General features: G+C 47.6%; 2 protein-coding genes across 2 annotated transcripts; both read right to left on the reverse strand.

Moving 5' to 3' along the window:
- Positions 1-2,589: 2,589 nt before the first annotated feature.
- LOC140265164 (olfactory receptor 14J1-like) lies at positions 2,590-3,525 on the reverse strand. The gene has a single exon (XM_072361050.1). The coding sequence runs from the start codon at positions 3,523-3,525 to the stop codon at positions 2,590-2,592; it is 936 nt and encodes a 311-aa protein (XP_072217151.1).
- A 1,803-nt stretch (positions 3,526-5,328) lies between these two features.
- On the reverse strand, positions 5,329-11,020 carry LOC140265084 (olfactory receptor 14J1-like). Its single transcript, XM_072360964.1, has 2 exons — positions 10,110-11,020; positions 5,329-5,365 (listed from the first exon to the last, which is right to left on the reverse strand). Exons 1-2 carry the CDS (start codon positions 11,018-11,020, stop codon positions 5,329-5,331), a joined length of 948 nt encoding a protein of 315 aa, XP_072217065.1.
- Positions 11,021-22,405: the final 11,385 nt, after the last annotated feature.

Genomic DNA, 22,405 nt, shown 5'->3' on the forward strand with positions numbered 1-22,405 from the left:
ACAGAGCCAAGGCGATGGTCAGTGGAGGACTCAAGGAGCAGGGAGGGAACAGAGTGAGGACAGATGCCTTAAAGTGGCCAAAGAAATGTTCCGTGCCATCTGACAGCAAGCAGAAAGTGAATTGGAAGGGGTGGGAGTTCATCTTGCTCTATTCTGCTGCCTAGGGGCCAGATGAGCATTAGTGTGGTGGTGCTGAGCAAGTGCTTGTGCTTCAGTTGTTACATACTACTCCATATAAATGGATGTATAGTGGTAACTATTACACCTCTCCTTTTATCTCTCTTAGTAAATAGCTTCATTTCAACTCATATGTTGCACTTTTTCTTCCCCAATTATTTTCCCCATCCCACTGGGAAGGGGCAATGCACAAAGCACTGTGTGCTGCTGAGTCACCTGCTGGGTTCAACAACCAGCATCAATTTGGTGCCCGATGTGGGGCTCCAAGGGTTGAGATAACAGCACATCTGTCCAGAGCGAGTTAACACAGGGCTTTGGAGGAGCTGGAGAATTTGCTGGCCATGGTGCTGATTGTTCCCTTATTTGTGGAGCTTGTTGTGTCTTCTCATGAAGCTGCATTGCACAGCTCCTTGCTTGATGCTTGCTTTCCCTGCTGCACTGTTTGTCAACTCTGGGGGCTGGATTCGGGGATTTATTTTGCTATGCTGTTTGACCTTGGTTTATATCACGATAAAATGGCAGATGACAAAGAGAAGTTCTGTGCACATTCAGGTCTACGGTCATCTTTAGGTTTTGGAAGGAATATTTTTGATATGATTAGTAATTACACCCTATACTTTATCTTTTCAGGGAGTCTGGCTAAGGAGGAGAGAAAGGAGGACACTTTCCAGCAGTCCCTCTGCCTCCCTCTCACTTCTTCTTTCCCTGGAGCTCCAGAGCTAGTTCCAATAGCTCCTGAGGATTTTGACTATCCATGGGAAGCTCAAACCTACACGCTCCCATTGCTACATGTCGTTAATGTGTTTCAGGTTATGTCTCAGATTAAACAATTAATCAAGAATATCACTGAGAGATCTGCCCCAAGGTGAGACAGCTCTGCATGGCAGGGGGTGTGGGATGGTCTGGGCAGCTGCCTGGAGCCGTGGGCACAACCCAGGGCTTTGGAACTTCATCTCTGAACAACTGCAGAATCCTGAGAACCTGGTAGAATATGGGGGAAGGTCTGCTGTGGCCATGGTCATCCCATAGAGGCACAAATGACTGCAGTGTGCCAGGGCCTGGCCCACACCTACTGAGCTGTGTTCAACACTCTTCAGCATCCTCAAGGGGAAGAGAGCTGGATCTGCTGACAGTGCTGCAGCATCTGCAACTCCTGGCACAAACCCTGCAGGAACTCCACGTTTTTGCTGCACGTCCTGCAGTTGCTCCAAGCTCTGGGACAGATCCCGCTGTCACTCCACCCCTCATAATGAGCTCTGCAGTCACTCCTGCTACAGGTCCTGTAGCTGTTCCAAGTACTGCTATAGCAAAATGAAACAAATTCCTCCCAGGGGAGGTGCGCTGTGCCAGCAGGTACAGCCATGTGGTTGCTATAACCCTTCAAATCAGCCAAGTGGCTGCCCCAGTTTCTGTCACAGGTTCTGTGGTGATTCCAGATATGGCAATGAGATGCGCCCCTGCAACAGCCCAGCGGCTGCTACAGCTCCTACAGTGAACCCTGTGGCTGTTAAAACCCCTGCCACAGGTCCTGGAATTGCAAACTTATATGCATACATATTAGTATCTATGCATATATGTTTGCAACAGCATATATTGTCTATATGTGAAAATATACCATATATATAACATGTATGTGTGTGCAAATACAAATATACATGTACTTGTCATAATGATTATGCATTTTTTATTCTCTGTTTCAGTAAGTAGCTTTACTTCAACCCACAAATTCTAAAGCGCAGCACTGTCCTGAGTCCCTTACAGATCTCATTTAGACTCTTGAAACTGTCCCTGTCACTCAGTGAAGAGCACCAGAAGATCTCGAGGTCTTCTCAGGGAGCAGCTCTTGAGGTACATTCCTTACACCAGCTTTGGAAGAGGCCTCCAGTTCTCTGGTCCTGCTCTGAAAGGGCCTATTGTTATGGCAGTGCCAGCAAGGAGACCAGCTCTGACACAGTCGTTCATATTGCCGGCTACTGACTGCAGCCCTGGAGTGCTGCTGTAGAGAAAACAGGACTGTTCTGAGACACACAAGACCTTCAGGCCAGCACAAATGAGAGGCCTTATTAAGAGCACTGTGGCAGAGTAAAGAGAGCAGGAATGAAAAGAGCATGTTGTGCTGCTGCCTGTGGCTGTACCTCCCCCAGACCCAGACAAGGTAGGAAGAGAGAAGACAAAAGGAATTCTCTTTTCCTGAAAGCCCTTTAGATATCTTTTAATGTATTCGGGGAATCTGGTTCGATGTTTACATGAGCTCTTGGACTGAGAAAATGGAAAGTAGGCAGGAAAAAAGAAGAGAAATAAATTGCAACATTTCATTGCAGATTGCTGTACAAAACTTACAGAATCAAACAATCAAATATGCATAAAACATGAAGAACCATCAGTGGGAATCATGTGAGGAAGATGTGTGCTTTATTGAAGCTGGAATAGTGCATGTTGCAACACCTTCATGAGAGCGTGCTTGATCTCCCTGTTCCTCATGCTGTAGATGAGGGGGTTCAGTGTTGGAGGAACCACTGTGTACACAAGTGCCACTGTCAGATCCAGGAGTGGGGAGGAAATGGAGGGGGGCTTCAGGTAGGCAAAAAAAGCAGTGCTGACAAAAAGAGAGACCACGGCCAGGTGAGGGAGGCACGTGGAGAAGGCTTTGTGCCGTCCCTGCTCAGAGGGCATCCTCAGCACGGCCATGAATATCTGCACATAGGACACAACTATGAAAACAAAGCAGCCAAAGGCTAAACTGACACTAAAAATGATAAACACAACTTCCCTGAGATTTGATTCTGAGCAGGAGAGCTTGAGGATCTGGGGGATTTCACAGAAAAACTGGTTGACAACATTGCCTTGGCAGAGAGGCAGTGAAAATGTACTGGCAGTGTGCAGCAGGGAATTGAGAACCCCAGCGCCCCAGGCAGCTGCTGCCATGGTGGCACAAGCTCTGCTGTCCAACAAGGTCCCGTAGTGCAGGGGCTTGCAGATGGCAACGTAGCGGTCATAGGACATGATGGTGAGAAGGGAAAAATCTGCGGCGAGGAAGAAGACAAAGATAAAGAGCTGTGCAGCACATCCTGCGTAGGAGATGGCCCTGGTGTCCCAGAGGGCGTTGGCCATGGCTTTGGGGAGAGTGGTGGAGATGCAGCCCAGGTCGAGGAGGGCCAGGTTGAGCAGGAAGAAGTACATGGGGGTGTGCAGGCGGCGGTCGCAGGCTACGGCTGTGCTGATGAGGCCGTTGCCCAGGAGGGCAGCCAGGTAGATGCCCAGCAAGAGCCAGAAGTGCAGGAGCTGCAGCTGCCGCGTGTCTGCCAACGGCAGCAGGAGGAACTCGCTGATGGAGCTGCTGTTGGGCATCTGCTGTGGCTGGTCTTGGAGTCCTGCTCAGAGTGCAGAAGATAATAACAAGACCAGACCATTCTCAGACACACTCCTTCTGCTGTGCTATGAAATATGTTGATTCTCTTACTATAATGTTCATTTAGCACATGTACTTGCATTTCATTTCATGAAGTTTAGCCTTATTTAAGAAGAAGAAGCCTGTGAAGCTTCAAACTTCCTTTGATTTTCTGATCTTATCCCATCTGTCTGGATTTTTTCATATGTTTCATGCCAGATGTCTTTACCCCAAATGCTCTTATAGCACCCAACCCCAGCCTCCGTTCCCTTCAATCTCTCTTTGAAAAAGCTGCCTGTTGGCAGGATATGTGAATTATTCATGTCTTCAGAGTATGATAATAATTACAACTGGTTCCACCGTACTAGACAGGAGAGACTGAAAGCAAATCACGTGTGACGGATAGAAAAACATCTAATGTATGGAAGAAAAATTCTCAGAGCAGTGAGATCTGCTTTTAGATTTCTGCCTCCAATCCTTTTTTCCTTCCCTCAGTACAGGAAAGATAAAAATCCCTGCCTTGTCTCTCCTCTCTCAAAGTACTCTTACAAGCATCCTGCTGTGCAGTGGAGCTGTGATCCCCTGCCCCAGGCAGCAGCTGTGGCAGCACAAGCCCTGCAGGGGGGCTCCTTCCTCCCACATGTCTCCCCGCAGCACCCTGGGCAGCTCACCAGGCAGGCTGAGTGCTGAGCCTGGCAGGCGGCAGAGTCCCATAGCCGGCACACAGCCCCTGGGGCACAGCAGGGACCCTGCTCTGCAGGACAGCCCTGGGCACCCGCCTGCAGCTCCAGCTGCTCATCCTGCAGCCGTGCTGGGACACACAGCATTCAGGGCTGTGCCTTCATACTGCAGCACGGAAACCCTCAGCTCAATCAGAAGTCTTTTTTCACAATAAAGAAACATGCAGTGGCAGAAGCCAGATCTGCTATGGAACGTCTCAGTTATAGTTAACCCTCTATGAACAGCAGCTGCATAGCCTGCAGTGAGACTTACCTTGTCATGGTCTGTCAGCAATGTTCCTGCAGTGAGCTCAGAAGGCTGCTCACACCTCATGCATCCTGTAAGCTCTCTCCCCTTTCTCTCCTCTCCTTCTGTCACCTGCAGGCTGTGCTGTGCACAAGAGCTGCTCCTGGGAACAGCTGTCTCTGCAGCACCACACACTTTTATGAGCTTCCTGTGTCTCAGGAGCCCAGCCCAGCTCTGTAGCAGAGGATGTCATTTTTATCCTTCCCACTCGTCTCTCCTGAGATGTCCCGGGTTTTCATGGTCAACAGCTCCTGAAAGACAACAGCATCATGACGGTACATTAAAATCTGTTGAATTTAACACCAGATTTCTAGTGGTCAGTGACTAATTCCAGACATGTGGTGAGTCCTCCCAGAGAGTGTTTGCTGAAACTAAAAGGGCACACAGACAAGGACACAATAGCATAGAATCATAGAATCACCAAGGTTGGCAAAGACCTACAAGATCATCCAGTCCAGCTGTTCACCTATCACCAATAGCTCCCACTAATCCATGTCCTTCAGCACAACATCCATTCATTCCTTGAACACCTCCAGGGTCCGTGAATCCACCACACCCCTGGGAAGTCCATTCCACGTCCCAAAGTACAGAACGCGGTTTTTGGTCTTGGTGAACTTCATCCCATTGGATTCAGCCCAGCTCTCCAGCCTGTCCAGATCCCTCTGTAGGGCCTTGCTAACCCCAGGCAGATCCACACTCCCAGCCAATTTGGTGTCATCTGCAATCTTACTTAGGGTTCACTCAATGCCCTCTTCCAGGTCAACAATAAAGAAACTGAAGAGGAAAGGCACCTGCACTGACCTCTGGGGAACACCAAGTAGGCACACAGGTAGGCGTCCAGCCGGGTCTTGAATATCTCCAGACAAGCTGGAGACTCCACAACCCTCTTTGGGCAGCCTGTTCCAGTGCTCCGTCACCCTCACTGTAAAGAAGCTCTTGCACACATTCATGCGGAACTTCCTATGCTCCCATTTCTGGCCATTTCCCCTTGTCCAGTCTCCACACACTGCTGAAAAGAGTTTGGTCTCACCACTTTGCCACCCACACCTCGGATATTTATAGACATGGATCAGGTCCCCTCTCAGTCTTCTTTTCTCAAGGCTAAACAGACCCAGTTCACATAGCTTTTCTTCATATGGGAGATGCTCCAGTCCCTTCACCACCTTTGCGCCCATCTGCTGGGGTGTTTCCAAGAGGTCCCTGTCTTTTTTGTACTGGTGAGCCCAGAACTGGACACAGTATTCCCGATGAGGCCTCACCAGGGCAGAGTAAAGGGGAAGATCACCTCCCTCGACCTTCTGGACACGATCTTTTTCATGCACCCCAGAATGCCATTGGCCTTTTTGGCCACAAGGGTACACTGCTGGCTCATGGCAAACCTTTCATCCACCAGGACACCCAAGTCCCTCTCAGCAGAATTCCTCTCCAGCAGCTCATGTACCAGCCTGTCCTGGTGCATGCAATTATTCCTCCCTAGGTGCAAGACTCTACACTTGCTTTTGTTAACCCTCATCTGGTTTCTTACTGCCCAGCTCTCCAGCCTGCCCAGGTCTCACTGAATAGCAGCACAGCCTTCAGGCGTGTCAGCCAATCCTCCCAACTTCGTGTCATCAGCAAACTTGCTGAGGGTGGCCACTATCCGCACGTCAAGGTCACTGATGATGATGTTGAACAGGACCAGACCCAGCACCGACCCCTGGGGAACACGGCTACATACAGATCACAAACTGGACTCTTCACCGCCAATGACGACCCTCTGTGCTCTGCCGGTCAGCCAGTTCTCAACCCATCTCACTGTCCACTCATCTATCCCACACTTCCTCAGCTTTGTTCTATGAATGTCATGGGGGACAGTATCAAATGCCGTGCTGAAATCAAGGTAGACAACATCCACCGCTCTCACCCCATTCACCAAGCCAGTGAAAATATCATAGAAGGCTACCAGGTTGGTCGAGCATGACCTCCCCTTGGTGGACCCATGCTGACTACTCCTGATAACCTCCTTTTCATCCAGCTGTCTGGAGATGGCATCCAGCACAAGCTGTTCCATCACCTATCCAGGAACTGAGGTGAGGCGGCCTAGCCTGTAATACCGCAGATCTTCCTTCTTGCCCTTTTTGAAGACCGGAGTGACACTGGCTATCCTCCAGTCTTCAGGCACCTCCCCCATTCTCCAAGTCCTCTCAAAGATTACAGAGAGAGGTTCAGCAATCACCTCTGCCAGTTTTCTCACAGAAATCGGCCGTTCACTGCTTTTGAAACACATTTGGTCATCACTTTCCTCACAGCACCTTTGACCTCCTGGTTCCTCATGCTGTAGATGAGGGGGTTCACTGCTGGAGGTACCACCGAGTACAGAACTGCCACCATCAGGTCCATGTATGGTGAGGAGATGGAGGGAGGCTTCAGGTAGGCAAAAACAGCAGTGCTAACAAGCAGTGACAGCACAGCCAGGTGAGGGAGGCACGTGGAGAAGGCTTTGTGCCGTCCCTGCTGAGAAGGCATCCTCAGCACGGCCATGAAGATCTGCACATAGGACACCACTATGAAAACAAAGCACCCAGAAGCTAAACTGGCACTAAAAATGATAAACACAACTTCCCTGATGTAGAAGCCTTGCTGAAATCAAGGTAGATGACATCCACCGCTCTCTCCCCATTTACAAAGCCAGTGAAAATGTCATAGAAGGCTACCAGGTTGGTCGAGCACGACCTCCCCTTGGTGGACACATGCTGACTACTCCTGATAACCTCCCTTTCTTCCAGCTGTCTGGAGATGGCATCCAGCACAAGCTGTTCCACCACATTTCAAGGGACAGAGGTGAAGCTGCCTGGCCTATAATTACCTCCATCTTGCTTCATGCGCTCTTTGAAGACCGGAGTGACACTGGCTATCCTCCAGTCTTCAGGCACCTCTCCCATTCTCCAAGACCTCTCGAAGATTATAGAGAGCGGCTGTCACTTCTTCCAGCTCCCTCAGCACCCGTAGATGCACCGCATCCGGTCCCATGGATTTATGAACATTTGTATGGCCTAGGTGCTCATGGACCACCTCATCCCTGACTAAAGGCAAGTCTTCCATTCCCCAGACCCTCCCACTAAGCTTAAGGGCCTGGGATTCCTGAGAGATTTTTCACTGTAGACAGAAACAAAGAAGGCCTTTGGTATCACCACCTTCTCAGCATCCCCTGTCACCAGACCACGCCCCTCACTTAGCAGGGGACCCACAGTTTCCCTAGTCTTCCTTTTACTCTTAACATACTTTAAAAAGCACTTTTTATTATCCTATTTAATGAGTGTCAACCCATTTATGTAATACTATGTTCTGCTTGTGAGAAAGTGTGTGAGGGAGGTGGGCTAGTCAGTGCTGGTTCTGCATTGAGGTGTTTATAACTGAATAATACAGACTGTTAATAGAAAGATATATGGCATTAAGGGTCTTATGGGAACTGAAGAACTGTATTGTTTGACAAACTGTTTTGATGGTATAAGAAAGTGTAATTGTTAATGGCTAATGGAAGTGTACTTGAGGGTATGTGGAAGTGTAAATGAGGGTACAAAGTTATTCATTTCTATCTTTGTCTTCAAATCACTTTTTCAATTTCACTGACATTAATGAACATCATTCAGACATTGTGCTTTAAAAAAAAAAAAAAAAAAAAAGGAAGAGAAGAAAAAGGAAAAGAAGAAAAAGAAAAATGATATGAAAGGATAGATAGAGTCACAGTGAAGGATTTGACAACACAGTCCATCAGACGTTGGAGTGATGGAGAAAATTTGAGTAATCCCCTTGAAAGTCAGAAATCAGACAGATAATTGGGAGGTATCTGAGTGAACAAAGAGCAAGGGAGGGCAGTGGCAGGAGCATGCATCTAGATGGCCTGCTGAAAACATGGCCTTAACCACAGCCATTTATTTAGGAGATCTGGAGTCACCTGGAGGATGAGGGACATGAAATAGGCAGCAGGGAAGCACAACGGCGGACACCGGGCTTTAGTCACAGGGCATTGGCACTGGCACCGCTGTCTGTGTCCTTGAACCTGAAGTCATATGAGGAGGCTCAGGGGAAACCTTATTGCTTTCGGTAACTTTCTGAAGGGAGGTTGTAGTGAGCTGGGGGTCAGCCTCTTTTCTCGTGTCTTTAGTCATAGGAGTAGAGGGAATGGTTACAATCTGCAGTAGGGGAGATACAGGCCAGACATTAGGAAGTATTACTTCTCGGAAAGGGTGGTCAGGCACTGGAATGGACTGCCCAGGGATGTGCAGGAATCACCGATTCTGAAGGCATTCAAGGAATGACTGGATGTTGTGTTGAGGGACATGGTTTACTGGGAGCTATTGGTAATAGGTGAACAGTTGGACTGGATGATCCTACAGGTCTTTTCCAGCCCTGGTGATTCAACGGTTCTAGGATTGAAGTTAATCAAATGAAGCAAATGCCTCCCAAGGGAAGTGAGGCATGCCAGGAGGTACAGCCCTGTGGTCACTCCAACCCCTCCAATGACCCCAGTGGCTGCTCCAACTTCAGTGACAGGTTCTGTGGTGATTCCAGCTCTGGCAATGAGCTCTGCAGTTGCTCCAAATCCTGCAACAGCCCATCAGCCCCTTCAGCTCCTACAGTGAGCTTGAGGCTGTTAAAAGCCCTGCAACAGGTCCTGGATTTGAAAATATTTATTCATATAAATTATTATCTATGCATATATGTTTGCAAATGAATGTATTGTACATATGTAGTAATATAATATATTTTTAGATGTATAAATATATTTGTCATAATTGTTATACTTTTTCTTTTTACCTCAATGCATATAATTTAAACCACAAAACAGAGTGTCCCCGTTTTGAGTACTGTCTTGAGTCTGTCCCCGCCACTTAGTGAAGAGCACCAGAATATCTCGAGGTCTTCTCAGGGAGCAGCTCCTGAGGTACATTCCTTACACCAGCTTTGGAAGAGGCCTCCAGTTCTCTGGTTCTGCTCTGAAGGGGCCCTGTTCTTATAGCAGTGCCAGCAAGGAGACCAGCTCTGACACAGCCGTTCGTATTGCCGGTTACTGACTGCAGCCCCGGAATCTGCTGTAGAGACAACAGGACTGTTCTGAGACACACGAAATCTTCAGGCCAGCACAAATGAGAGAATGTGAGAGCACTGTGGCAGTGTAAAGAGAGCAGGAATGAAAAGAGAACGTTGTGCTGCTGTCTGTGGCTGTTCCACCCCAGACCCAGACAAGGTAGGAGGATAGAAGATCTAAGGAAAAGTCTATTTTGAAAGATTTTTAGGAATCTTCTAACAAATTCAGGGAATCTGGTTCCATATTTACATGACCTTTTGGAGTGAGAAAATGGAAATTAGGTAGGAAAGAAGTGAAATAAATTTTTATTTATAAGTTTGATAACATTTTTTTTGCAGGTTGCCATATCACACACAAGCAAACAACCAAAGATGCATAAAACATAAAGAACAATCACTGGGAATCAAGTGAGGAAGATGTGCACTTTATGGAAGCTGGAATAGTGCTTACTTCAACCCCTTCCTGAGAATGTTCTTGATCTCCCTGTTCCTCACACTGTAGATAATAGGGTTCAGTGTTGGAGGAACCACTGAGTACAGAAGTGCCACTGTCAGATCCAGGAGTGGGGAAGAAATGGAGGGGGGCTTCAGGTTGGCATAAATGGCAGTGCTGAGAAACAGGGAGACCACGGCCAGGTGAGGGAGGCACGTGGAGAAGGCTTTGTGCCGTCCCTGCTCTGAGGGCATCCTCAGTACGGCCATGAAGATCTGCACATAGGACACAACTATGAAAACAAAGCAGCCAAAGCATAAACAAGCACTAAAAATGAGCAACACAACTTCCCTGAGGTAGGAGCCAGAGCAGGAGAGCTTGAGTATCTGGGGGATTTCACAGAAAAACTGGTTGACAACATTGCCTTGGCAGAGAGGCAGTGAAAACGTACAGGCAGTGTGCAGCAGGGAATTGAGAACCCCAGCGCCCCAGGCAGCTGCTGCCATGGTGGCACAAGCTCTGCTGTCCATCAAGGTCCCGTAGTGCAGGGGCTTGCAGATGGCAACGTAGCGGTCATAGGACATGATGGTGAGAAGGGAAAACTCTGCTGCGAGGAAGAAGACAAAGAAAAAGATCTGTGCAGCACATCCTGCGTAGGAGATGGCCCTGGTGTCCCAGAGGGCGTTGGCCATGGCTTTGGGGAGAGTGGTGGAGATGCAGCCCAGGTCGAGGAGGGCCAGGTTGAGCAGGAAGAAGTACATGGGGGTGTGCAGGCGGCGGTCGCAGGCTACGGCTGTGCTGATGAGGCCGTTGCCCAGGAGGGCAGCCAGGTAGATGCCCAGCAAGAGCCAGAAGTGCAGGAGCTGCAGCTGCCGCGTGTCTGCCAACGGCAGCAGGAGGAACTCGCTGATGGAGCTGCTGTTGGGCATCTGCTGTTCCTGGGCTTGGAGTCCTTCTGCAGTCATACAAAATGTTTTCAATATGTTACGACAGTGTTCATTTAGCACCATTTCTGGCATTTAATTTCATGAAGTTCAGCATTCCATAAGCTGAAGAGTTGTATGAAGCTCTAACCTTCCTCTCATTTTCTAATCATATTCCATCTCCCTGGATATTTTCATCTCTTTCATGCCTCACATCTATACCCCAAATGCTCTTAAAGCCCCAAATCCAGCCAATGTGCGGTTCAACTTCTTCTTGAAAAAGCTGCCTGTTCGCTGCTTAAGGGAATTATTTTTGTCTACTGAAAATGATGATCATTTCAATTGGTTCCATGCTTTGAGAAAGGGGAGACTGAAATAACATCAAGTGTGACTTATCAGAAAACAAGCAATTGATTGAAGAAAAATTCTCAGAGCCGTGACAGCCCCTTTTAGATTTCTGCCACCAATCCTTTCTCACTTCCATCAGAACAGGAAATGGAAAATCCCTGCCTTGGCTCTCCTCTTGCAGAGCACCCGCACAAATATCCTGCTGTGCAGTGGAGCTGTGATCCCCCTTCCCCAAGCAGCAGCTGTGGCAGCAGAAACCCTGCCGGGGGGCTCCTTCTTCCCACACATCTCCCCCTGCACAGCGGGGACCCTGCTCTGCAGGACAGCCCTGGGCACCCGCCTGCAGCCCCATCTGCACAGCCTGCAGCCGTGCTGGGACATGCAGCCCTCAGGGCTGTGCTCCAGCACTGCAGCACGGAAACCCACAGCTGGAGCAGAAGTATTTTTCTACAGTAAAGAAACATGCAGTGCCTGCAGCCAGATCTGCTATGGCATGTCCCTGATTAAGTTAACCCTCTATGAATAGCATCTGCATAGCCAGCAGTGAGACTTACCATGTTGTGATCTGTGAGCAGGTCTCCTGCAGTGAGCTCACATCCCGCTCTCACCGTTCACATCCTGCAAGCTCTCTCCCCTTTCTCTCCTCTCCTTCTGTCACCTGCAGGCTGTGCTGTGCACAAGAGCTGCTCCTGGGCACAGCTCTATCTCTGCAGCGCTGCCCAATTATGTAAGGTCCCTGTGTCCCAGGAGCCCGGCCCAGCACAACAGAATAGGATGACATTTTCATCCTTCCCACTCTTCTCCCCTGAGATATCCCTGGGTCCTCATGGCCAACAGCTCCTGAAAGAAAACAGCATCATGACTGTGTCTAACTCATTTCTTGCACAAATATTCCCAGTGAAAGACAAACCTCAATGAAAGCGACATGGACATGGCATGCAGTTGATAACTGTGTTTTACTGTTCATTCAATTGCAACACCTTTCCTGCTGTTTGTTGGCAAAAAAAAAAAAAAAAAGAGAGAAATCTTTCCTTTTACATGTGCAGCTGGTTTTCTGTGGAAAGATAGTGAGAGTTGGTGTAAAGGAGTTTTAACACTGAGCGGGTGAATGCAGAGGAGAAGAGTGATGTGAAGAAAAGTGATGCAATGCCCATGGGGCCAGTGTGAGGAGAAATGGCGTGGGGAGGCTGAAGAGGACCTTTGTCCACACAGTAACACAACAGAACTCATTGGGAACATTCCGGATTAATGCCAGTTGCACAGTGCTGCTTTAATGTTTTGTTTAAACTCAAGTATAAATAAATAAACAATAAACGCCTGCCGGATTCGGCCACTTCCAGATATGTCTCCATTTTGCTGAACAAGTTCTGAAAACCTGAAGAGAATGACAGGAAGGCACAAGGCACAGGAGGCTCTTTAGTTTATAATGGGCCCCAGGCGGCATTTGCTGCTGAGTCCATCAACCTCCAGTGCAGAGAGAAAACTGCTCAAAGTGCTCAACAAGACAAAGTCAGAAGTAACAGTGAAGTTACTTGTAGTATTAATGGGCCCACTGAGGAACACTAACAAGCCAGCTTCCCAAGGGACTTGTTAGAGCAGATAATTGGAAGCCATGAGTACAGGCAATGAAAGGCACTGGCATGGTGACTCTGATTCTGAGAATCTCCCCCTTTGTCTCATGAAGAAGAAAGGCCAAACCTTGATCTCCAGACTTGGCAGGGAGATCCTGTCTCTCATATTGGCTCAGGGCCCTTCCTGGGGCAGTGGATGGAGAACTGTATGATGTCAAATGAAAGACAGAAGGACAGAAGATCCCAGGCTTTGCATGGGGTGCAAGGACACTGTGAGGTTCATGTCCCATGTCTGCCCTGTGTCTCATCACAGGATGTGAGATGTAAGAAAGGCCCTGTTGCCGTGACTCGGAAACCCCCAATTTCCCAGCTTCTTGCGAAACCTTTGCTAGAGCCAAAAGACCACCGTGACTCATCAAGAAACGTGGCAAAATGGCGTTTATTAGGAGTAATCAATACCTTATATACCTTACTACTTCGTCTACGCCCCCTAGGGCACGTTTGAAATGCGCGCCAATGTAATTCACAGGGTTTGAGACGGAAGAGGCTGGATTACTATCACCGTCACATCCCGAAAAAGCCCCGCTACCGCCTATGTGCTTGTACTACAATGTTCAGCCTCGTTAGCATCTACAACATCTCCCCGCCCCCCAAGACAACAATTTATCCCTTTTCAATGTGATCACTAAAATCCCAAGTATAATCTACTATAAATTTGATATTATTCTATATGTTCTATGCAATATACTTATACTATTGTACTCAGTTTAACTGAATTACTTATCTACTTAGTCAAATCTAACCTTAATAAGACTGATACTAATCTTAATGCAACTCTAACGATATTAATATATTACTCTTATCATAACTCTATTACTCTATTAATATTTTACTCTTAATATAACTTACTCTATAAATTTATATAAACCTTAATATCTATTAATATATTACTCTTAATATAACTTACTCTCTATAAACTTTATATAAACCTTAAAAGCTCTATCTGATATAATGAGTAGTGCAAGTTACATTTGTGCAAAAGAAAACAGCACCACAGTTAAATGAAGTGTGTATTAAGATAGTCCCTTTGATGTCTGGAGCCATCCGAGAAACAGTTCTCATCCGTGATGTTTTCTATTCCTCTTCATTCTTCGTCATTCTTCTTTCTATTCTTCATCATTCTTGCATGATGCATCTTCTCTGTATGGTGAACAGTAGTCAAAGTCTTCTGTCCGTAGCCTCGATAGCGTCCATCAGCTCATCAGCACACGGCAACATGCACCATCATTACATTAACGTGTAATCGATATGTAGTGACTAGGTAACTAGAATCACACTCTATAGGATAAGAAGAACACATCCTAAAAGATAAGTGAAGTTGCAAATACAGATAAGTGTGAATCTACTGTTGGCTGAGACCCGACAATTCTAGACTGAATCCAGAAGGTCCCCACCGTGACTCATCAAGAAACGTGGCAAAATGGCGTTTATTAGGAGTAATCAATACCTTATATACCTTACTACTTCGTCTACGCCCCCTAGGGCACGTTTGAAATGCGCGCCAATGTAATTCACAGGGTTTGAGACGGAAGAGGCTGGATTACTATCACCGTCACATCCCGAAAAAGCCCCGCTACCGCCTATGTGCTTGTACTACAATGTTCAGCCTCGTTAGCATCTACAACAGGCCCAATCTGATCATGTAGTCAATCCCAATGAAACTCTGAACTTCTGATCTCTCTGTTCCAGTGCCCTCCTTTGCAAACCCTCCCGTAGTTTAATGTCCTTTATGTTCTGTGGTGCCCAGAAGTACACCCAGTGCTCCAGGTGAGGCTGTAGCAATGCAGAGCAGAGATGGACAATCCTTTCCCTCACCCAGCTGGCAATACCTTGCTTGATGCACTCCAATGGACCGCTGAAGTTCCTGGATGCCTGGACACACTGCTGACTCACGTTCAATTTGATGCTGACCAGGTCCCCCAATCCTTTTCAGTCAGACCGCTCTCCAGTGTCTCATATCCAGTCAGTGTGTATGTCCAGGGTTGCCCCTACCCAGGTGCACAATCAGGCTCCTGTTATACTTTATGCACTTGGTGCATAGTACCAACTGGTACCCACTTCTCTGACTTGTTCACATGTCTCTGCAAGACCTCTCCACCCTCAGTGGAGGCAACAACACCTCCAGCCAGCAAATTTGCTCAGAACATCTTCAAGTCCTGCATGCAGGTCATCCACAAATACATGATAGAGAAGTGGCCCTAAAATGGAACTTTGGGGTACCCTGATAGTGACCATCTACCAGCCCGATGGAACCCATTGACTATAATCCTTTGGGCCTGACTTATTGGCCAACTGCTCACTGACCACATCCTGTTTCTGTCTAACCGTATGCTGGACATTCTGTCCAGGAGGGTGCTGTGAGAAACAGTATCAGAAGCTCTACTAAAATCCTCAAGGATAACATCAACTGGCTTCCCTTGGTCAGCTATGTGGGTAACCTTGTCAGAAATGGACCATAATTAAACAGGACCTTCCACTCAGAAACCTGTGTTGGCTGTGACCAGTTACAGAATTGTCCTTCAGCTGTTTTTCAGTCACTCCCACCATCATTGTCTCCATAATTTTACCAGGCACTGGAGTGAGACTGACAGGTCCATAATTGCCCGTGCCATCTTTCTCGCTCTTCCTTACAATGAGACAACATTTGCCAGCTTCCTGTCAACTGGCATGACCCCAGACTTAAGTAGATGCCATTGAAATGAGAGCCCAGAACAAACTAAACTGTCATCAGTGCAAGAATGTAGACGGGCCATAGCTTTGCAATGCCTTGAACTCCAGAGTATGCCACAGATGGAGAGGAGATCTGTCTCTTCTGTTGTGACCTCACCCATTTTCTAAGTAGAATAACACTACATGATACATGGGGACAGTGTCTCTGCTCTGCTCTGCTCAAAGGGGAAGGGTGTGGGGGGTTGCTGTCATGTCTGTGCAGATAAACTCACTTCCTCTTAAACCCTTTTTCCTCTGTAAACTATTCCACTATTTGTACCCTCATTTACACTTCCACATACCCTCAATTACGCTTGCTCATACCATTAACAATTACACTTTCATATACCATCAAAACAGTTTGTCAAACAATACTGTTTTTAAGATCACATATACACCCTTACTACCATTTATCTGTCCATTAACAGTCTGTATTGTCCAGTTATAAACACCTCAATGCAGAACCAGCCCTGGTTGGCCCACCTCTCTCACACAGATCCTTGCAAGCAGAACTTTGTATTACATAAATTGGTTGACACTCATTAAAAATAATAATAATAATAATAATATTTTTATTTATTTATTTTTTAAGTATGTTATGAATAAAAGGAAGACTAGGGAGACAGCAGGGACAGTGGGTACCTTACTAAGTGAGGGGGGTATTCTGGTGACGGGGGATGCTGAGACGCTGGAGATACTGAAGGCATTCTTTGCTTCTGTCTTCAGTGAAAAAGCTCTCCCTCAGGAATCCCAGAGCCTGGAGCTTACTGAGGGTCTGGGGAATGAAAGACTTTACTTGCATTTAGTCTGGGAAGAGGTGGTCCGTGAGCACCTAGGCCACACTGATGTTCTTAAAGCCATGGGACATGAAGGGGTGCATCCATGAGTGGTGTGGGAGATTGCAGCAGTGACTGCTGAACCGCTCTCTATCATCTTTGAGAGGTCTTGGAGAATGGGGGAGGTGCCTGAAGACTGGAGGACAGCCAGTGTCACTCCGGTCTTCAAAAAGGGCAAGAAGGAAGATCTGGGTTATTACAGGCTAGGCTGTCTCACCTCTGTCTTTTGAAAGGTGATGGAACAGCTTGTGCTGGATGCCATCTCCATACAGCTGGATGAAAAGGAGGTTATCAGGAGTAGTCAGCATCGGTCCACCAAGGGGAGGTCATGCTCGACCAACCTGGTAGCCTTCTATGACATTTTCACTGGCTTTGTAAATGGGGCGAGAGCGATGAATGTCATCTACCTTGATTTCAGCAAGGCATTTGATACTGTTCCCCATGGCATCCATAGAACAAAGCTGAGGAAGTGTGGGATAGATGAGTGGACAGTGAGGTGGGTTGAGAACTGTCTGACTGGCAGAGCACAGAGGGTCGTCGTTGGCGGTGCAGAGTCTGGTTGGTGACCTGTAAGTAGCGGTGTTTCCCAGGGGTCAGGGCTGTGTCCAGTCTTGTTCAACATCTTTATCAGCAAACTTGACAAAGGAATAGTGGCCATACACATCAAGTTTGCTGATGAAACAAAGTTGGGAGGATTGGCTGACATGCCTGTGGGCTGTTCTTCCATTCAGCGAGACCTGGACAGGCTGGAGGGCTGGGCAGTAAGAATCCAGATGGGGCTTAAAAAAAGCAGGTGTAGAGTCTTGCAGTTAGGGAGGAATAATTGCATGCACCAGGACAGGCTGGTACATGAGCTGCTGGAGAGGAGCGCTGCAGAGAGGGACCTGGGTTTCCTGATGGATGACAGGTTAGCCATGAGCCAGCAGTGTGCCCTTGTGGCCAAAAAGGCCAATGGCATTCTGGGGTGCATAGAAAAGAGGGTGTCCAGGGGGTCGAGGGAGGTGATCCTTCGCCTCTAATCTGCCCTGGTAAGGACTCATCTGGAGTACTGTGTCCAGTTCTGGGATCATCATTAAAAAAAAGAAAAACAAAAAAAAAAAAAAAAAAAAGCCAAACAAAAAAAAAAAAACAACAACAAAAAAAACCAAACAAACAAAAAAAAAAAAAAAAAAAAAAAACACGGATCTCTTGGAAACACTGAAGTAAAGGGCTACAAAGATTGCGAAGGGTCTGGATCATCTGTCATATGAATAAAAGCTAAGTGAGCTGGGTCTGTTTAGCCTTGAAAAAGAAGACTGCGAGGGGACCTGATCCAGGTCTATAAATACCTGAGGTGTGGGTGGCAAAGCAGTGAGACCGAACTCTTTTCAGCAGTGTGTGGAGACAGGACAAGGGGAAATGGCCGGAAAATGGAGCATAGGAAGTTCCACACGAATGTGTGCAAGAACTTCTTTAAGGTGAGGGTGACGGAGCACTGGAACAGGCTGCCCAAAGAGGGTTGTGGAGTCTCCTTGTCCGGAGATAGTCAAGACCCGCATGGACACCTAGCTGTGCACCTACTTGGTGTTCCCCAGAGGTCAGTGCTCGTGCCTTTCCTCTTCAGTTTCTTTATTGATGACCTGGATGAGGGCATTGGGAGAACCCTAAGTAAGTTTACAGATGACACCAAATTGGCTGGGAGTGTGGATCTGCCTGGGGTTAGCAAGGCCGTACAGAGGGATCTGGACAGGCTGGAGAGCTGGGCTGAAGCCAATGGGATGAAGTTCACCAAGACCAAAAACAGCGTCCTTCAATTTGGGACGTGGAATGGACTTCCCAGGGGTGTGGTGGATTCATGGACCCTGGAGGTGTTCAAGGAATGAATGGATATTGTGTTGAAGGACATGGATTAGTGGGAGCTATTGCTGATAGGTGAACAGCTGGACTGGATGATCGTGTAGGTCTTTGCCAACCTTGGTGATTCTATGATTCTATGCTATTGTGTCCTTGTATGTGTGCTTTTTTAGTTTCAGCAAGCACTCTCTGGGAGGACTCACCACATGTCTGGAACTAGTCACTGACCACTAGAAATCTGGTGTTAAATTCAACAGATTTGAATGTACTGTCATGATGCTGTTGTCTTTCAGGAGCTGTTTGCCATGAGGACCCAGGGACATCTCATGAGAGACAAGTGGGAAGGATAAACATGATATCCTCTGTTACTGAGCTGGGCTGGGCTCCTGAGACACAGGAAGCTCATAAAAGTGGGTGGTGCTGCAGAGACAGCTGTGCCCAGGAGCAGCTCTTGTGCACAGCACAGCCTGCAGGTGACAGAAGGAGAGGAGAGAAAGGGAGAGAGCTTACAGGATGTGTGAGGTGTGAGCAGCCTTCTGAGCTCGCTGCAGGAACATTGCTGACAGACCATGACAAGGTAAGTCTAACTTCAGGCCATGCAGCTGCTGTTCATAGAGGGTTAACTATAAATGGGACATTCAATAGCAGATTTGGCTTCAGACACTGCATGTTTCTTTACTGTGAAAAAAGCCTTCTGCTCCAGCTGAGAGCTTCCGTGCTGCAGCATCAGAGCACAGCCCTGAGGGCTGCAGGCGGGTGCCCAGGGCTGTCCTGCAGAGCAGGGTCCCTGCTGTGCCCCAGGGGCTGTGTGCCGGCTATGGGACTCTGCCGCCTGCCAGGCTCAGCACTCAGCCTGCCCGGGGAGCTGACAAGGGTGCTGCAGGGAGATGTGTGGGGGGAAGGAGCCCCCCAGCAGGGCTTGTGCTGCCACAGCTGCTGCCTGGGGCAGGGGATCACAGCTCCACTGTACAGCAGGATGTTTGTGAGGGTCCTTTGCAAGAGGAGATCCAAGGCAGGGATTTTCCATCTGTTCTGAGTAAAGGCAAAAGGGAAGAAATCTAAAACTGGCTGTCACAGCTCTGAGAATTTATCTTCAATCAATTGCTTGTTTTCTGAACAGTCACACATGATATTCTTTCAGTCTCCCCTTTCTCAAATCATGGAAGCAATTGAATTTATCGTATTTTTTAGCAGACATGAATAATTCACTCTAACCTGGGAACAGGCAGCTTTTTCTAAGTGAAGTTGAACAGCACAGAGGCTGGGTTTGGGGTTGTAAGAGCAGTTGGGGTAAAGATATGAAACACATGAAACAGATGAAAATATCCAGGGAGACGGGATAAGAAAAGGAAATAAGAGGAAGGTTAGAGCTCCAAATGCTGCTTCTGCTTAAGGAATGCTGAACTACATGAAATTAAATGCAAGTAATGGTGCTAAATCTACATTGTTGTAGGAGAATGAAAACACGTCATATTATACCACGAGGAGTGTCTCTGAGAATGTTCTGAACTTGTCATTACCTTCTGCACTCTGAGCAGGACTCCAAGCCCAGGAACAGCAGATGCCCAACAGCAGCTCCATCAGCGAGTTCCTCCTGCTGCCGTTGGCAGACACGCGGCAGCTGCAGCTCCTGCACTTCTGGCTCTTGCTGGGCATCTACCTGGCTGCCCTCCTGGGCAACGGCCTCATCAGCACAGCCGTAGCCTGCGACTGCCGCCTGCACACCCCCATGTACTTCTTCCTGCTCAACCTGGCCCTCCTCGACCTGGGCTGCATCTCCACCACTCTCCCCAAAGCCATGGCCAACGCCCTCTGGGACACCAGGGCCATCTCCTACGCAGGATGTGCTGCACAGCTCTTTTTCTTTACCTTCTTCATGTCAGCAGAGTATTACCTTCTCACCATCATGTCCTATGACCGCTACGTTGCCATCTGCAAGCCCCTGCACTACGGGACCTTGATGGACAGCAGAGCTTGTGCCACCATGGCAGCAGCTGCCTGGGGCGCTGGGGTTCTCAATTCCCTGCTGCACACTGCCAGTACGTTTTCACTGCCTCTCTGCCAAGGCAATGTTGTCAACCAGCTTTTCTGTGAAGTCCCCCTGATCCTCAAGCTCTCCTGCTCAGAATCAAATCTCAGGGAATTTCTGTTTCTCATTTTTAGTTTCAGTTTAGCCTTTGGCTGCTTTGTTTTCATAGCTGTGTCCTATGTGCAGATCTTCCTTGCCGTGCTGAGGATGCCCTCAGAGCAGGGACAGCACAAAGCCTTCTCCACGTGCCTCCCTCACCTGGCTGTGCTCTCCCTGCTTGTCAGCACTGCCTTTTTTGCCTACCTGAAGCCCCCCTCCATTTCCTCCCCACTCCTGGATCTAAGAGTGTCACTTCTGTACTCAGTGGTTCCTCCAACACTGAACCCTATTATCTACAGCTTGAGGAACAGGGAGATCAAGCACGCTCTCAGGAAGGTGTTGCAACATGCTCTATTCCAGCTTCAATAAAGTGCACATCTTCCTCACAGGATTCCCAGTGACGGTTCTATAAGTTTTATTTGTGTTTGTATTTTTGATTTTGTGTGATACAGTATTCTGCGAATGTGTTGCAATATATTTCACTACTTGTTTCCTACCTAATTTCCATTTTCTTACTCCAAGGACTCATGTAAACATGGATCCAGATTCTCTCAGTTGGCTTAGAGATAAATAAAAAGCTTTCAAAATTGACTTTTCCTTAATATTTTTTTTTATACCTTGTCTGGGTCTGGGGGAGTTACAGCCACAGACAGCAGCACAACGTGCTCTTTGCTATCCTGCTTTGTTTACAGTGCCACAGTGCTCTCTAGTCCTTGCATTTGAGCAGGCTTGATGCTCCTGCATGTCTCACAACAGTTCTGTTGTCTCTACGGCAGCACTCTGGGGTGCAGTCTGTAGCCAGTAATGTGAACGGCTGGGTCTGCGCTGGTCTCCTTGCTGGCACTGTCATGGAGTTATCTAGGTCAGTCGATGACAGAAGGGGCAGTAGGCCCGTGGGCCCTCTGTCCCCCAACAAATGGGAATGGAAAAAGGAACGGTTTAGGGAGATGGGAGCTGGGCTCAAGGAAACAGATCAACGGCAACGACCTAAGGAGGAAAACTTGTTTTATAAACTATTATATGTGGAATACCAATAGGAAAAACTACAAAACCATGACATTCCACCCCTTATTCTGCATCACTATATCATGCTTAGAAAACATATCTATATAGAAATAAACAATAATTAAAATGCAATACACACACAGGTCTGTATACATATATATACACAGAATTACTGACTACACTCCCCCAACATTAAATTCCCTTGTGGTACATAGTGAACATCCCAGTCATTCTGCATCACCCACCAAGTGCACCCAGGTCCCTGGGCAAAAACAGTTCCACGGACAGGTTTGCCTTTTCCAGAGGCTGGAAGGACCCAAACAGCTTTTCCCAACATGTTCCTTACATGTACAACAGGGACCTTATCTCCCTCTATAGTGTGTAGGGGGCTGGATTGACTAGGACCATCACGACTGACAGATCCTCTAGTATTGACAAACCAAGTGGCTTCTGCTAGATGCTTTTCCCAGTGCTTAAATGTTCCACCACCCATTGCTTTCAACATAGTTTTCAACAACCCGTTATATTGTTCAATTTTACCAGAAGCTGGTGCATGGTAGGGAATATGATAAACCCACTCAATGCCATGATCTTTGGCCCAAGCATTTATAAGGGAATTTTTGAAATGTGTCCCATAATCAGATTCAATTCATTCTGGGGTGCCATGTCACCACAGGACTTGTTTCTCAAGACCCAATATGGTGTTTTGAGCGGTAGCATGGGGTACTGCGTATGTTTCACGCCACCCAGTGGTTGCCTCCACCATGGTAGGCACATAGCATTTACCACTGCGAGATCGTGGCAAGGTGATATAATCAACCTGCCATGTCTCCCCTTATTTAAACTTTTGCCATCACTCTTCCCCCCAGAGAGGTTTCATCCTCTTTGCTTGTTTAATTAT

The sequence above is a fragment of the Excalfactoria chinensis genome, unplaced genomic scaffold (genome assembly GCF_039878825.1).
Source record: "Excalfactoria chinensis isolate bCotChi1 unplaced genomic scaffold, bCotChi1.hap2 Scaffold_68, whole genome shotgun sequence".
Lineage (NCBI taxonomy): Eukaryota > Metazoa > Chordata > Aves > Galliformes > Phasianidae > Excalfactoria > Excalfactoria chinensis.

Bases quoted from the DNA above. Each gene is read 5' to 3' on its own strand.
- LOC140265084 (XM_072360964.1), bottom strand. From the start codon at position 11,020: ATGCCCAACAGCAGCTCCATCAGCGAGTTCCTCCTGCTGCCGTTGGCA. The intron at 5,366-10,109 runs GTAAGCACTATT...TTTCCTCTTCAG, and splicing joins ATTCTCAGGAAGGGGTTGAA to TTTCTTTATTGTTGACCTGG.
- LOC140265164 (XM_072361050.1), bottom strand. From the start codon at position 3,525: ATGCCCAACAGCAGCTCCATCAGCGAGTTCCTCCTGCTGCCGTTGGCA.